This window comes from Toxotes jaculatrix, chromosome 22 (genome assembly GCF_017976425.1).
Source record: "Toxotes jaculatrix isolate fToxJac2 chromosome 22, fToxJac2.pri, whole genome shotgun sequence".
In the NCBI taxonomy this organism is placed as follows: Eukaryota; Metazoa; Chordata; class Actinopteri; family Toxotidae; genus Toxotes; species Toxotes jaculatrix.
The window spans coordinates 1707370-1723828 of NC_054415.1; the positions used below are offsets into that span (position 1 = coordinate 1707370).

General features: G+C 42.3%; 2 protein-coding genes across 2 annotated transcripts; both read left to right on the top strand.

The window, feature by feature from the left end:
* Positions 1-251: 251 nt before the first annotated feature.
* Positions 252-7941, top strand: nup107 (nucleoporin 107). Its single transcript, XM_041030647.1, has 27 exons — positions 252-327; positions 918-1000; positions 1325-1420; positions 1576-1670; positions 1762-1897; positions 1985-2088; positions 2278-2393; positions 2472-2520; positions 2610-2681; positions 2789-2877; positions 3007-3082; positions 3169-3282; positions 3640-3730; positions 3924-4003; positions 4374-4433; positions 4601-4746; positions 4950-4998; positions 5095-5164; positions 5343-5458; positions 5581-5770; positions 5860-5966; positions 6205-6307; positions 6591-6748; positions 6834-6959; positions 7165-7278; positions 7443-7610; positions 7735-7941. Exons 1-27 carry the CDS (start codon positions 320-322, stop codon positions 7840-7842), a joined length of 2724 nt encoding a protein of 907 aa, XP_040886581.1. The 5' UTR covers positions 252-319; the 3' UTR covers positions 7843-7941.
* A 423-nt stretch (positions 7942-8364) lies between these two features.
* On the top strand, positions 8365-16194 carry mdm2 (MDM2 proto-oncogene). The gene is made up of 13 exons (XM_041030370.1): positions 8365-8497; positions 10246-10284; positions 10969-11036; positions 11144-11218; positions 11466-11599; positions 11714-11763; positions 11890-11948; positions 12359-12449; positions 12544-12737; positions 12824-12955; positions 13358-13429; positions 13516-13702; positions 14306-16194. The coding sequence occupies exons 3-13, from the start codon at positions 10986-10988 to the stop codon at positions 14755-14757; spliced, it is 1497 nt and encodes a 498-aa protein (XP_040886304.1). The 5' UTR covers positions 8365-8497; positions 10246-10284; positions 10969-10985; the 3' UTR covers positions 14758-16194.
* The last annotated feature ends 265 nt before the right edge of the window (positions 16195-16459 follow it).

Sequence of the window (16459 nt, forward strand, 5' to 3'; positions counted from 1 at the left end):
ACGGACTGGAGGGTAGAGAGCAGAGATCAGAAAACTGTGTGGGCCAAATACAGACAGGAAAAATATCTGAAAAAATAAAAATCCAATGAGTATGTCACAGTAAGGACTTAGTTAACATTTAATCTAAATGTTCATTAACAATCACCATTCTCCTAAAAACTTTAAACTGAACACAAATCAAACGTTGAACCGTCAGGGGCAGCAGTGTGCCGCCAGGCATCCAGTCCACCGCAGATTCAAAGGAAAGAAGAAGAGATATAAGCTACACGAAGAAGAAGGCTGTTAAACCTCGTGAAGCGGGAATTGACAGCTCGCTACTATGGACTGGTAAAATATATTATTTATTATTTTTTTAACTTTGATAAGCTGTCACACCTCTGTATTTTTACATGTGAACAGCGCTTCTGGCCGTTAGCTGGTTATTTAGCCAGCTGGTCCGCAGTGGGTTTAGTTTTGTTTAGTTAGCTGGGGCTAACGATGCTAAGACTGCTAACGTTGCTGTTCTTAATCAGCGCTGATGCTAACAGGCTAAGTGTTACCTGGTTTGTGTTGTATTGACATAAACTCAGTAGTGAAGGGAGTAATGAAGTAAAAGTAATAATAGTGCACTGTAAATACTGCATTTAAAATACTACCTACATAAATGAACAGAAGAATTATCAGGAAAATGTACTAAGTATTAAAGGTAAAAGTACTCAATGCAATAAGATCTCTACTGTAAATACTACAATACCTTACCCTCAGTTGGCAGTTTATTAGGTACACCCAGCTAAAACGAATACAGTCTAATGCAACATTCTTGCAGTAATATCTCGTTTATGAAGGATGTGATAGTTTTTAAAGTGAAATTGTTTTAAGAAGGTATTTAATTAGACTAATGTCAGTGATATCATATATGTACTGTTTCTGTCATCCAGGGGTCAGAGTGAGCTGCCGTCTCCTGTGGTTCGAGATGACGAGGTGACGATCGCTGCCCGCCGGAGGAGGAAGAAGGTGGCCTGTATCCTCCATCTGGAAGTTTCAATGTGTTACTGCGTGAGAGGTGTTCATGGCGTCAGGCAGACCCATTGCTGTTATTAGTTTTAGTAAAAACAGTAACAGTTGTGATTATTGACTGCTATGGAACAGTAGCAGTAACATAATTTGGCTGTAGGAGAGAGAACAGTAAACAGTGAGGCTGGTATCACACAAATACACAGAAAAGCATTTCAAGGTGGTGGAGACTGCCAAAATAAAGGCTTAGCTTTACATGGGAAATGCTGCTTCATCACCAGTGTAATGTCCAGACTGTCAGTGCAGTTGTTTTCTTGACTGTTGGTCTCAGTCCCGTCACCCGGCAGCGGCAGCCCCGTTGTTTCCGCAGTAACACCAGCCCGCTCCCTGCTGAGGACCACTCCTGCTTCACTGTTCAGACAGGCTGGTAGGACACACACACAGATCCTGGTTCAGATAGTCGTCCTTCAGTCACCTGATATTAAGCCTGAGTCCAAGCTGATTATTGAATAACCTCTCATATCAAAGAGCTCCACATCTGACTAAATCCCCACTCGTGTCTCACCTCTCCCTCTTTCTCAGTAACTCCCAGGGTTCCAGATGTTTCCTCCATTTTGGCTCCAGGAGGTCGAACACCTCGATACACAAACACACCCAGAAACGCACTCAGCAGTCTGGTGAGACACAAACACACACACTCAGAGTTGTGACTGTGACAACTTACATGAAAAATCCATGATTACTGATGGTGTGTGTTTATGTGTATAGAATTTGGATGACAGCGATTGGACCAACAGTGTGTACACATCCCCTGTTTCGGGACTGGAGAACACTAGCTTCTTCACAGAAGATGTCACCAACCTTAGCTCAGCCCTGCTAAAAGAGGACGACCCAGGAGAGGCTGGTGAGTGAAACAAGCACACCCTGTTACTCTGCAGTGTTAGTTTACAATACTCCTGCTTGTTAACGCTGTGGTTTTTGATCTTTTCAGCGGCTGCTAGTCTTTTCCCAGAGTTCCTTGCATCTTTTCTGAAACACTCTTCCTCTGCAGTGTTTGAGCTGCTTGAGGATTACCAGACACTCTGCCAGGACAAGGTGGGCTTTGTGTGAGTGTGTGTGATAATGAATGTCTGATGTTTATGAGTACTAGTTTTAGACCGTCAATCAAAGAGCTAGTTTGCGGTGTGAAAGCAAAGCAGACCAACCGCTGGATTTATGATCGTAGATGTTTGATTTTAACATGAATTCAAAAGCTGAACTACTATCAAATCCACCATATTTAAGGTGGATGTGCTGCAGTCTGTGGTCCTCAGAGCGGGTCAGAACAGTAAAACAGCTGGAGTCCGCTGGCTGCTGCAACAGGAGAGCAACTCCTGGAGACTCATCACCTCACTCTACAGGTACCTGTCTTCCTGAGGGACTGTCTGTTTGACTGGCTGTCTGCTTGTCTCTGATAGATAACCTGTCTGTTTCCACAGGGATCGGGTCCAGTTGGCGCTGGAAGATGACATCATGACGGACATGGTTGTGAGTGACAGTTTAATGGCTGCGCTGCTGCAACTCATTTAGCTTTTCAGCTGTTTTGACTTTCCCTCTGTGTGCGTGTGTGTTTGTAGGTTCCCAGTGAGAGTGAGAAAGTTGTGGTGGAGCAGCTTTTTCAGCGGGATGCTGTCATACGACAGAGTCAGGTAACAGTCACACATACATGGACTGCCTACAGTGATACATCAAGACTTTCAAAATGTGCATAAAAACCCACCTGCTAGTTGTTCACTGCCTGGTCACTGCGTTGCAGCTGGTGGTTGATTGGCTGGAGTGCATTGCCAAGGATCAGATTGGAGATTTTTCTGATAATATAGAATACTATGCAAAAAACGTCTGCTGGTGAGTTCCCATCTGTCTGTACTTAAAAATCAAGTCTAAGGTAATGTGTAATACAATCATCTTTGAGTTCCTGCTTGACTGAGTACCAAAGGAGTACCACAGCAAACTGTGTGTGTGTGTGTGTCTCAGGGAGAACACTCTTCATGCTCTCAAGATGAGGAGGAAGAGTGGTGCTGCTTTCACTGTTCCCTTGGTCACTGAACTGGTGAGGCATGTTACCATGACAACACACACTTCCTCATCCCTAGTGATTTCTAAATGTATAGATAATGAATGTGTGTGTGTGTTCAGGACCCAGACGCTCCTCTCCGGCAGCAGCGCCCCCTGGCTGACCTGGACAAAGAGGACGATGCCCGACTGCTAAAGAACCTGTTCACCCTGATCAGAGCGGGGATGACTGAGGAGGTAGAGATACAGAGAGAGAGAGACAGATTTAGGTTTATACTGTATTTAAAGGGCCAGTACACCCAAATTAATAACAACAGAACAGGAGATGAATAAAGTATTTATCTATCTATCTGTCTGTCTGTCTAACAGCAATAGAAAGATTTGTCACTTTAAAAGATTAGTCGGGTGCCCATATGAACACTGAAACAGGTTTTTTAATTGTCTGTAATCATTCTCCCTGTTCACACTAGTCATTAAATATCCCCTCTTAATGCGCTTAATATATTCAGAAGTTTATCTTCCAGTTATAGCTATTATGAAATCAGTTTATAAATATATATTTACACCCAAACCTGCTTCTGTGTGTGTGTTCAGGCTCAGAGGCTGTGTAAACGCTGTGGTCAAGCCTGGAGAGCAGCAACTCTGGAAGGCTGGAAACTCTACCATGACCCCAACATGACCTCAGGTAACCTCTGAGTTTTATAGTCAGCCTGTAAGCATGGACACACGACTCACGATACTGTTGTTCACAAACCCACCTACTAACCACACAGCAGCCAATGGCATTGATAGGTTTTGTGTCCTAACATCTGCTTGTGAGTCTACCTTTGTATATCCATCAGTCCTCTCCACATGATCTCATTCCTCTTTGTCTGCAGGCAGTATAGAGTTGCAGCCTGTCGAAGGAAACCCTCAAAGAGGAATCTGGAAGGCCTGCTGCTGGAGAATGGCTGAGGAGGTACAACACAAACACACACACACACACACAGGAAAGCTGATCTGAGCTGTGGGTTCATGAGGATACAGCGTACAGTCCACAGACAAAACACTGATTACATTTGTTTACATTTTGGCAAATTGTCTCCATTAAAAATAAGCAGAATTAGCTGTTATGAGTTCCTGTTTGCAGTGTACCCATGGATGTACAGACATCACTGGATTACTGTGATGCTGAAGACAATGTGTATATAATAGGGAAGTCACACTGAATGACATCAATATGCATTTCATGCTATGACCCTGATTGGGAGCATGATCTATGTTTTTTTGTTAGACTCAAAAAAGAACAGAACATCGTGCAACGTTAACCTGCTGTGTGTGTGTTTTAGGAGCAGTTAAACAGATATGAGAAAGCGATCTACGCCAGCCTGAGTGGAAACCTTAAACCGGTAATATCACCAGTTTGTATGTATGTGTGATTCTGTTTGTGCAAACCTGGCATTCAGTACATGAAAGGACAGATTTGTCTGTATCATTGGTAGAGAGCCACCTCCTGACAGTGGATAATATACATTAACAGTATGTGTCTGTTTCTGTGTGTGTGTGTGTGTGTCAGCTCTTGGCAGTGTGTGAATCATGGGAGGACTGTGTGTGGGCGTACTTCAGAGTGATGGTCGACTCGCTGGTTGAAAAGGATCTGATGTCATCGGGTATGGGCCACCAGGAAGTGGAGACCCTGCCACGAGAATACCTGGAAGCCAAGTACGACACACACACATCAAAATACCACACTGGCCCGAATTCTGGAAATTAGATTTGAAAAAGTGGGGGTTGTCTTATATCTGAGAGCCAGATAGTTAATGTACATGTTCACAAGATCAGGCAGTGTTGAATTATGGGATGTTTGTAGCCTTAATGTTGCTAGGCAGGCAAGTAATTTCAGTTGGTTCTGTCTTTCTCCTCAGTTGGACCATGGAAAAGGTGTTTGAGGAGCTTCAAGCCTCAGAATTGAAGGTGAAACTCACACACTGACTGAATGCGATAGGTGAACATCAAAGTCACATGGCTGAACCCAGCTTAAACGCAGCTTCTTTCTGTTTGTGTGTGCAGAGAGTGTTGGAGGAGACAAGGGAGCATTACCACATCATCCAGAAGTTTGTCATCCTGGGAGACCTGGATGGTAAGGCCCCCCGACCCCAGCCCCCCCTCTCCACTGACGTTTGATAGTTGCTTGGAGACCTGCTCTTTAACAAACACAGGAAGGAAAAGAAAAAACAGATATTACATTATTATCATTATAGCTTAAGATTTCTAAAACGTTTCCTGTAACACTGAACCTCTCCCTGTCTCTCTCACAGGTCTGTTGGAAGAGTTTTCTGATTGGCTGACAGCCTCTAAGCCCGTCCCCTCCCACCTGCTGCGTTTCATGACTCACCTCGTGCTGTTTTTGCGCTCTCTGGGTTTGGCGCTGAAGGTAAAGTAGATGAAATTTACGGCTTATAAGTGCAGTACACCATTTGTTTTATCAGGACCATTTTTTAAAATCACATTTATCATGTTGATGTCTGTTTCTGTCCACCTGTCTCTCTCTCTAAGGAGGAGGTGTGTGTGGATGTGGTGAAGGCGTACGTCTCCCTTCTGATTCGGGATCAGCAGACTGACCTCGTGGCGAGCTACGTTGGCCAGCTACCAGCCGATCTTTCCACAGCTCAGTACGCCGCTTTCTTGGAGACTGTCACCCAGGCGGAGCTCCGCCCCTGCTGCCTGCAGCTCGCCACTGAAGCTGGTGAGATGGAAAACAGCGAAACACTGAGGCCAGTAAGACAAGAAACATTATTACTGAGAGAACACTGAATGTTTGTGTTTATTTTGTAGGTTTAGATGTTGCTGCGATAACTAAGCTGGTGGTGGAGACTGTTAGGGAGAGAGACGACCCCGAGTTTACACACCACAACCAGACGCTGGAGACGGGAACCACAAAGGTACTGAATACATTTACATATAAACAGACTTTTACCTACATATGTTAGATACAGGGCTACGTGGATTCAAAGTGAACGGTCTATAAACAGATGCCTCGGATGTGAGGAATATGTGATTACTCATGCAATATTACAGTAAATTAAATCAGACTCTAATGAATCGCATGAAGGCAAGAACAGGATTGTTTGTAGTATCAGCAGAACTGGGTGGAGTTACCGTAATGCTGTTCTTTGATAGGAGGACCAGAGGAAGATTGATGTCATCGACTGGCTGCTGTTTGACCCCGCGCATCGAGCCGAGGCCCTAAAGCAGTCCAACGCCATCATGAGGAAGTTTCTAGGTACTCAGTTTTTTTTTCTGCTGGAAATGATGTATATTAATTGTAATGCATTTTTACACTTTACTTATTAAAGACAAAAAAAGTCCCAAAAAGTATAATGGGCAGACTCATTGATAAGGAGAATAATCATAGTTGTTTAATGCACTTCCACTGTCCATGTTAGTCACTTTATCCTCACCTTGCAGGTCGTAGCAATCGTTGGTCGTTGAGGGTCTCCTGTCTACAGTGAGAGCCATGATGCATTTATTCTGCCTGACTGTCTGTCCTCATGTCTTTCTCCTAGCCTTGCAGAAACATGATGCAGCTAAGGCGGTGTTCTCTAAAGTCCCAGAGGATTCGATGAAGGAGATCTGCTCCCAGTGGGCGAGGGCTGGCCAGGCCACCTTACCTGCTGAGGACGAGAATGCCATCAGAGAACACCTGTGTATCAGAGCCTATCTGGTCTGTAGCCAGCCTCTTTATCCATGTTGTAAATAATATCACGGGTAATGTAAATAAGGTTTACTGATCAGATTGTGTCTTACAGGAAGCTCATGAGGCTTTCACTGACTGGTTCAGCCACAGCAGCTCTGCCCCTCAAAAGCCAGCACCTGTCCCCGAGGCCAAATTCACAGAGAGAGTAGCCAATGAGATGAGAGAAAAGGAGTATCAGGTACACAAACACACACACACCTAGTTCCTGCTTTTTCTTATATATAGGTAGTTTGTAATTTGAAAAAATACTCAACAATCACTACCAATGCATTTCACTGGTGGAAGAAATACTGTACAACAATATAGGTTTACTCACTCATGTAAATGTGCTTGGTGGTTGGTTGGTTCACTTGCAAGTCTTTGTCCTTTTGTGTTTGTGTCAGGCGTCCCTGTCTGCCTGGTCGTGCCGTCTGGACGTTCTGACTGAAGACGTGAAAGAAAGAATCTACAACGTGCTGCTGTTTGTCGATGGAGGATGGATGGTTGACAACAGACAGGTGGCTGTTTATGACAGGACACATGAACCATACATTTAAGTCATTTCCAGCACAGGAAGAAAAACCAGAGACTAAATTTAGTTCCCACACGTTAGTTCTAGGCGCTAAACATTGACTTGTTCCTTATTCTACGGTTAATAAATGGCTTGTTTGGTTGTTTTCAGGATTCAGAGCAGGATTCAGAGCGCAGCCACCAGATGGCAGCGTTGCGTTCTCTGTGTCTGCCTCGCCTCAGCTTCTTGCTGCTCAGTGTGTTGCAGAACTCCTCCAGACATCAGGAGGCGCTACAACTCGCTGATATCATCTCATCTGACCAGCACCGTCTCTACCAGGTAACCATAGACTTTGGATACAGAACAGTTCTGCCTTCATCAAGCTATTAATGCTGCGTTATCTTAAAGATTATTCATCAGGTCCAGTGACAAAGACTCTGCCTCTTTCTCTCCACAAATTCAGGTTTTCTCCAAAGAGGAGCTGAGGAGGTTTCTGCAGAAGTTGAGGGAGTCGTCCCTCTCTCTGTTGGACCGAGGTCTCGATCCACTGGGCTACGAGTTACAGCCATGAACTCATGATGAATGCATGCACAAACACACAGTTTGAATCATTGTTGTCTTTTTGTAATTATTAATCTTTTTTGAAAAATAAAAGCCTGTGTTTCCTGTAGTAATTCCTGAAGTTCTTTTAATACTGGCACTGTAGGGCTGTTAGTGCTCCTGATCCTGACAGCCAAGTGTCAGATTAGCTGCAGTTGTAAACAGTCAACAATTCAATTAGATGTCACAAAATGTGTGACAATTTATTATTATTATTATTACAGTTTGTCCAGCAGTTTTATTCTTGATACTTTAAGAACATTTTCCTGATTATACTTTTACATTTTCAATGCAGGCCTTTTACTAGTAATTAGATATTTTTGGGTATTTTTCCACCAACGGAAAAATATTTTTTTACTTATTAAACATGTTTGAGGTGAATTACATGTATTTTACCGGTTAAAATTATTAAAACAGCGAGAAACAAATGTTTGTCATGTCCATGACATAATTGCCCTGGATGCAGTGTCGGTTTTAAACCAGCAGGAGCGCTAGACAAACAACTGTAAACAACGGAATAGTCAACAGACTGTAGCATGTAGTAGCGTGGTTAGTACTTCTACGATCCGATAAACTGGTGGATAAACTCCGCTTTGGGCTATTATTTAATCAAGAGTAACAGAAAGGTGCGTAAATATCGATTAAATGTAACTACGTCAGGATTTAGTGCTGTAATCTTAGCAGTAGTGCAAGTTAGTAGGTGGTTAGCAGCGTGCTAGCAGGCCGCGGAGCCTCGGGGTTTCCTGCCTGAGCATACATGGACCGACGGGCAGCGACGCGCCCGCTATTTCTCTGTCCGCTAAATTTCTGTAGAACTAAATTGCCGAATACTTAGCATTAAAACTTTAAAAACTCGAATTCACCGCTGTCGTAGGTTTTACATTCGATTCAGTTCTTGATATTGTTATAGAGATGTTTATTTTACATTAAATTGTTTAACGTTGGGCTTTACTCCAGTGTGAAGTTTTTGTAAGCAAACAAACGGCTCGATTTAACGGTTGCAACACCGCTGCCTTTGTATTTAGTTTGGGGTGATTCTGAAATTATTCGTTGCCGTGAAAGTTGTGATTAATTAACGTTAAGTTAGAAATTATCACGGAATCTTTAGCTCTTTGTTAGGATATTTTAGGTTCGCTCGTTGACATCGCTGCAGTTGTTTTCGTTTTGTTATTTTTGCCATATTTATTCAGCAGACAGCAGACTGTACAGCGTGCAAACGTAATGTCTATACTTTTTTTATCTATAAGTTTTACTGTTTTTTTTAAAGTTTGTGACCTGTTTAAATTGAGGTTCCTGTTAGTATGTTAACATGTAGTTCAATATATCCTGATAATGAAAGAGAGAGAGAGAGAGAGAGAAAGAGAGAGAGTTGAGCGGGACAAGTCCGGGCATATTTTCACTGTGTGTGTTGTAATGGTGACCATCCAACAGCTGACTCATGTAGCGTGTCAGCTGTTATAGAACAAGTCACTGTTTCTGTACAGACACACAAACCGCTGCCCAGACACGTTCACCCTGAAGTGACCAAAGCTGTGACCAAAGCTATGCCAAACTGTGCCAGACGCGGCTAACCAGTCCGGGCCAAGCCTGGGCACGTTCATTATTCATACTCCTCTGCTCTTTTTGTTAGTGATTTTATTAGTTGTGTTACTAAACGTCAGTCTCTTTCAGGCCTGCCATTTGATTAACATATGGGGTCATATCAAGTGACCCCATGTATTATGGTCAAGCGATCCTGCCCTGTCACTGAGCTGTCTCCTGGCATCTTCACGTTCATTTCCATGGATGTGGAAGTATAATCCAGTAGAAAACAGAGACTCAAAACTAAAATATTTAATTTTCTGACAATCAGGTTATAGATTTTATTAGATTAGGGCTGCAATTAACAGTTATTATATTTTTAGTTAAAAAGACATTACAGATGTTTTTGGGTGGGAAAATTTTTAAGTTTAGTTATGTGAAAATTAAGCCAGGTTAAATTTTTATCCACGTCAACTTTGACTTCAAAGCCTGAAGACAGGCATCGTATTGATTGTTTAGCCCTGCTTGGCCCCGGTTACCACTGGTTAGAGTGATTGTTGTTAGCCTGGCAAGTTTGGTTATTTACATCATGAGTCATCCTGGACTAGTCCCGGCATGTCTACACAGAGCTCTGTGATTTAATCAACTGGTACAGTCCCTTTAAAGATGAACATACAACAGGTTGCTGCTGACTCAGCCCTGAGTGGGCCTGTAAGGTCCTGATAGGCCCCAGTTAGGCTAGCCCAGGACATTTAGGCTGGTCTAGTCTTGACATGTCTGAGTTGGTTTATAAAAGGCTGCAGCACTACTCTGCTCCACTCTGACAGCACTTTATCTATTTTTACTTGCACAGGATGGACTTCTGCTGATACTTTTCACTCTGTATATACTGGTAAGACTTCTCTTTCTGCTTAATTAATAACCAAATACACTGTGTACTTGACAAATAACTATATACTTGTAAGACTGATTCACAACCGAGAAGTAACTGTTTACTTGATAACTGCTGTGGTAAGACTTATGAAGGGCTGGGTGAGCATTAAGTTTTTCTATCTGTAAAAGTTTGGGCTGCTACTAGCAGTTATTTTCATTCTAAATTAATTTAATTTTTCTATTTCTAATTTTGGAAAAAAGAAAGTTTTTACTAATATCATGATTCTAATGTCAGTCATATTGCTCAGCCCCACCAACACTGTTCAGGCAATATTTAGTTTTTATCTAGAAGTTAGTGCACTGACAGGATGGCCAACTGATACATTAACTCTGTACTAATAAATGGATACAGGCGATTAACTGAGCACATCTATAAATACTTTCTTTTGATGATGTTTTATGATGATTTAACGTCTCAGCAATCAACAGGTTGTAAATCAGGTTCAGTGCAAGTGTACAGTCTGCTGTCAGTGGGAGACACATTACCACATGATGAGTTAAAGTTAAAGTCAGAGGCAACACAATAAACTGACAGGTGATGTTCAGGTGTTTAAGGTTATGCAGGATTTCAGTCCTGTATTGATATTTATAATTATCCAGATCATCTTTAATTTAACATACTTGTCTGTGCATTTATGTGCAGGAACAATCAGCTTCACTATGTCAGCTGACGCAGAGCTCAGCACCAACACTGGTGATGACAACAAACTGGTAAGACCAACTGACTTCTTCACTGGCTGTTAACTGTTCACTGACTGTTTACTGTATGACTTAACATTTTCCTGTGTGTGTGTGTGTGTGTGTGTGTGTGTGTTTAGGTCAGACCAAAGGTAGAGTTCCATTCTTTGCTGCAACATGCAGGAGCCACGAAAGATGTCTTCACCATGAAGGAGGTACAGCACGTCTGTGGTCCGATGTTAAAGTGATCAGCTGCGGTCTGAGTAGAAAAAACAGTAACAACAGTATAAACAGTAGCTGTAGTGAAACTGTAAAATTAAATTAACTTAGCAACTTTTTTGCAACTCCCTACCAAACCTTGAGGTTAAGAACCACTGTTGTATAGAAATGAAAAATACAACTGTAAATCATGTTACCTGTACACTTGAATCCTTCATTCATTCTGTGATGGTCTTCCTGCAGGTGATGTTCTACCTGGGTCAGTACATCTTCCAGAAGCAGCTGTACGACCAGAAGCAGCAGCACATCGTCCACTGCTCCCAGGATGCACTGGGGCGGGTGCTGGGAGTCGACAGCTTCTCTGTTAAAGAGCCACGGTGAGAGAGGAAATACTCACATAGAAGAAGATGATGATTGTGTTTCAGATTCACTGTTAGTGTTTGCTTGGTTCTGTTATAACAAAAGTTAACTGAAACATGTTTATGTTTCAGAGCTCTGTTTGCAATGATCACAAAGAACCTCGTGGCTGTGAAGAGCCAAGGTAGAACTACTCCTTTCTCTTCGAGTGTTTCTCCTCCTTTCTCTCCCTCTCTGCTCCTTTTCTTTTTTCCTTTCATTGTCCTCCCTACTTTTTTAACACAAACTAAAACACCTTTCTTTTTCTTAGAGTCACAACCAAGCTTAAATGAACCACACAGCAACAGTCAGACAGACAGAGGGACAGAGGTAAGACACAGCTTTATAACACAGAAGGAACATTCTGATGTCTTAAAATATTTTAGGAGCTTAGTTCTTGTTTGTGTCTGGAGCACATAATACACAGGCTACTTTTAGCTTCACTTTGAGACACGTTAGTTTGCACTGCTGCTAAGATTTTTAGTTCTTAAACTATTAAACTTAGCTTTAAACTTATCTAATTGCAGGAATCAGAGGGTGAAAATGTTTTAAATAACTGAAACTTATTTTCAGTTGAAACTAAGAGTTTGGTAATCATCTCCATGTGCAAGAAAGAAATGCATCGAGGTGACAAGAGTTTGAATGTTTGAGTTATAAACAGTATTTAAAAAAATATACTACGGAGTGGTGGATGGACTTTGAGTTCCAAATCCAATTGTGTGTGTGCGTTTGTTTTTTAGGAGGCAGATTCAGAAAGTCGCTCTTCATCACCAGACAGGCGGAGGAGGAGGAGGAGGAGAAGGAGGAGGAGCTGCAGGAGCAATGAACCAGGTGAATGTCTTCTCTTAAGTACTGCTACCTCATTGGTCCTTATTAATAAACCTGTGATATTGTGATTTAAACTCCACCCACTCGATCTCCACAGGACCCTCCCACAGTGTAGAGGGTGATGAGGATGAGGAAGAGTCAGCGGGGGAAGAGGAAGAGGAAAGTAAGAAGAGGAGAAGGTCTGACAGCTACTCCCTTACCTTTGACGACAGCCTGTCCTGGTGTGTGATTGGTGGATTGGGAAGCGGGCGGGACCGACACAGCAGTCAATCATCAGACTCACACAGCACAGTGAGTATTATGCGAAGACACAGACTTTGTTTTATCACAGTTGTTGTTGTATTGGTTTATAACACTGACTCCGTCCGTGTGTTTAGTCTGAGAGGTCAGAGGTCACAGTCCCAGCCTCAGATTCAGACAGCGACAACTTCAGCGTCGAATTTGAGGTTGAGTCCATTGACTCAGATGATTACAATGAAGACGATGCCTCTCTGTCTGCTGATGACCAGGTAAACACCCTGAGCACTTAACCTCTGAATATGTCTGGTCATGTTCTGTTTAGAATAATTAGAATAATTCAAATCCTGTTAAAAGACCAAAACCACCAATTAATGTTTCCTGCTAACAAATATCCAAAGCCTGATGAGTGGCATATTCATTCAAGATAAAACTACATATTTCTGTTTTTACGTGATTTACATTTTCAGTAGGAACCAGTGGGTTTGGAGCTGAGAGCCACAGACTGGAATGAAGTCAGAAAGTGTTGAGAGATGGAATAATACGTTGTTGGCTTTGGTCTTTTCATGGGATTTGTTGATAGCAAGAAAAACAGAATAATATCAGCATTACCTGTTGCTGCTGTGACAGACTGCTAATATTCACAGTATCATTTCTTTTCTGCCTGTGTCCAGGTGTATGAGGTCACCATCTTTGAGGCAGATGATGATGACTCCTTTGATGAAGACACAGAGATCACTGAAGCTGTGAGTAAACACACAAACACACACACACACACATAAAACAAGCACACACATGTTACATCAGTCTAACAGAGTGTTTTCTCTCTCAGGACTACTGGCGGTGTGTGACGTGTGATGAGTTGAACCCCCCTCTCCCCAGAAACTGTCTCCGCTGCTGGACACTGCGCCAGGACTGGCTGCCTGAGGTGTCTGTCAACATAACTAACTCCTCCCCCTCCGGTCCTAAACCTCTGCCCACAAAGCCAACCAGCCAATCAGCAGCCAAAGAAGCTCCAGGTACTTTTTTAATCTTAGAGGTACACCTCCATGTTTCAGCAGTTAACAAATATTTTATCAAAGTTTTACTTGAAGCCAGCTTCAAAGAACTTGATCTTATGTGCAGACCACTTTACGTACTTAGTCATTATTCTGACTTTACAGAAGTCGAACTTTGTTTAGTGACAGATGCTACCTGTCTCTGCTTATGGTAGTAACAAACTGCTGCTAAGTCACTGATTAAAGCTGAAGATATCAGATATTTAAACAGATCCTGTTGAAGCTGTCAGCCTCCCCTTCAGCTGAGTTAACATTAGTTCATGTTATAATTGAACAGACTCTGCTCTGAATGTCCAGAGATACTGATTAAGTTTTAAACATTAATGTGATGAACTCAAAATACGACTGAGGGATTTCAGCTCTCTTTAACATCGTCTTTTATTAAGTCTCTGAAGTCTTAAGTCTGATTTGGTGAACCTGCAGAAAGCTTGTTTGATGTTTTAGAAGGTGACATTGACACGCTGGCTCCTGCTCAGATAGTCTGTTTGGTTTCAGTGGCTTTGTCACTAGTAATCACCAGTTATTGATGACTGACCGATTGATTGATGTGTCTCCTTCCTAAAGGTTCTGATGTTGAGGAGAACGAAGGAGTCGATGTTCCAGATGGGAAAAGAGCGAAAACTCCTCCCATCCTGTCGCAGAGTCTGTCTGACTCCACCTCCTCTGCTCCCAACTCCCAGGATCTCCTCTCCTCCTCCCAGCCCTCCTCCCAGCCTTCCTCCTCCATCGACTCCCAGGAGCTTCTCCCATCTTCCCCTACTGCTTCACCTCCAACTCCTGCTCCTGCTGTCCCTGAGTTGGAGCGAAGCGTGTCGGCGGAGTGGCGGCTGCCGGACTCGTGCTTGGACCCCTGTCTCATCTGTCAGTCCCGGCCAAAGAACGGCTGCATCGTCCACGGGCGAACTGGACACCTCATGTCCTGCTACGTCTGTGCCAGGAAGCTGAAAAAGAGGAATAAGCTGTGCCCGGTCTGCAGGCTGCCCATCCAGTCTGTCATCCTCACCTACCTCAGCTGAGATGCCCCGTCTGTCCTCACCCTCTGTCTGTCCTGACCTACCTCAGCTGAGACGCCCACTCTGTCGTCACATTTAGGCCTTTTCCACCACAGGAACTTAACAACATGTAAGTTGAGTGTAGAAGTGTAGCTTTTGTCACAGGTTCTGGTTTTTTTTTTGGGTTGGTCGGGTGTTTTCAGAGTCTTGTAAAGGCAAGACATCTGAATACATTCTCTTGGGCTTCTTACAAGTTGAGGTTACGGGTTGCTAAGTTCCTGTAGTGGAGAACGTCTACATCATACTCTTTTCACACATCAGACACATGAAAGAAGTCTGCTAAACATGGGTTCATCCCCTGTTCATATGGGACAGTTCTCACAGGTTAGTCTCCTGTGAGACTCCAGCTCCATACACTTCACAATAACCACAGAATTACAATGAATTAATACCCAGTAAAATTTAAACGCCATCTTTCAGTTTCACTTATCTGCTTTGGCACCTGTCCACACTTCCTGTTTCTCTTCATCTGCCTCTTGACTCTCTCTCCTTTCAGGAAGATGTTTAAAGGAAAAGTCTGCTTTTGCTCTGTATGTTTCTTACTGTCAACAAATTCTATGAAAAGACCAAAACCACCAACATGTAAGTCTCAGTATGTTCTGATTTCTCTACTGTCTGTTGGTCTCACCTCGAAGCCCATTGGATTGTACTGTTTACTTTAGTTTACTTTAGTTACTAGTACTTTAGTTTTTCATAACACAACAACTAAAAGATTATTTTCATTATCGATAAATCTGCCTGTCTTCTCAGTTAATTCACTTTGGGCCATTATAACAAGTATTTTTCACTATTTTTGACCTTTTTTTGATAAAATGATTAATCAGTTACTTATAAAATAATTGGCAGATGAATCGAAATTAATCATTTGCTGCTGCTCTTTGAAAATTTGAAAAGTGGTAACTAGTATATGTTTGGAATTTTGTCTTGAAAATGTATTTAAAACTATCAAAGTACTTACTAATAAAAACTAACATGATACTAACAAGCATGTTAATATATTCATCGTTGGTTTCAGTCTTTTTATAGGATTTGTTGACAGGGAGAAAAATGCAAAATATCACAACATGATTAAATTATATGTCATCCTGAAGCAGAGATGATCTATTTGTCTGTCTTCACCTTCACCTCTTGTTCTCACCTGGTTCAGCTGAACTTGCTCACGCTTTGAAGGAGCACTCCAAAACTCATCCTGTTTCCCATCCTACCCAGAGTCAGATGAGATGATCAGTAACTGTTTCATCAGCTTAAAGGCCGGAAGCAGAGAAACCCGCTGACCTAGCTGCATTTAACAGTGTAGACCCTCCAGAAATGTTTGGAGGGTGTATTCTCACCATCTTCTCATCTGAATTCAGATAAAAAAAAAAACAAATCAGGACTCATCAACATGTCAGATTGTTCCTTCAAGTCGTGTCCAAATATCCGGTAACGCTGTATCTGGTAACATTTTCTTTTGTGGGTCTGTAGTTTCCTGATCCTTTCATTGAATGTTTCCTGGAAAAAATGGTTGTAATTATAGTGAAATTTGGGATTTCCCTGAAAGAAAAACTTAAATTTCCATAATATATTTCATAATTGCTTCATCATTAGAAACTTAATTTTTCATGTACTTTATTTAATTTGTATGCCTTGCCCTGCTGTGCACTGACCTTTAAACTAGCAATTAATT

Coding starts and splice junctions, on each gene's coding strand:
- nup107 (XM_041030647.1), top strand. Junction 3,283..3,639: donor GAGCGGGGATGACTGAGGAG/GTAGAGATACAG, acceptor GTGTGTGTTCAG/GCTCAGAGGCTGTGTAAACG. Junction 7,611..7,734: donor ACCAGCACCGTCTCTACCAG/GTAACCATAGAC, acceptor CCACAAATTCAG/GTTTTCTCCAAAGAGGAGCT.
- mdm2 (XM_041030370.1), top strand. CDS start 10,986: ATGTCAGCTGACGCAGAGCTCAGCACCAACACTGGTGATGACAACAAA. Junction 11,600..11,713: donor TTCTCTGTTAAAGAGCCACG/GTGAGAGAGGAA, acceptor TTTATGTTTCAG/AGCTCTGTTTGCAATGATCA. Junction 12,956..13,357: donor CTCTGTCTGCTGATGACCAG/GTAAACACCCTG, acceptor GCCTGTGTCCAG/GTGTATGAGGTCACCATCTT.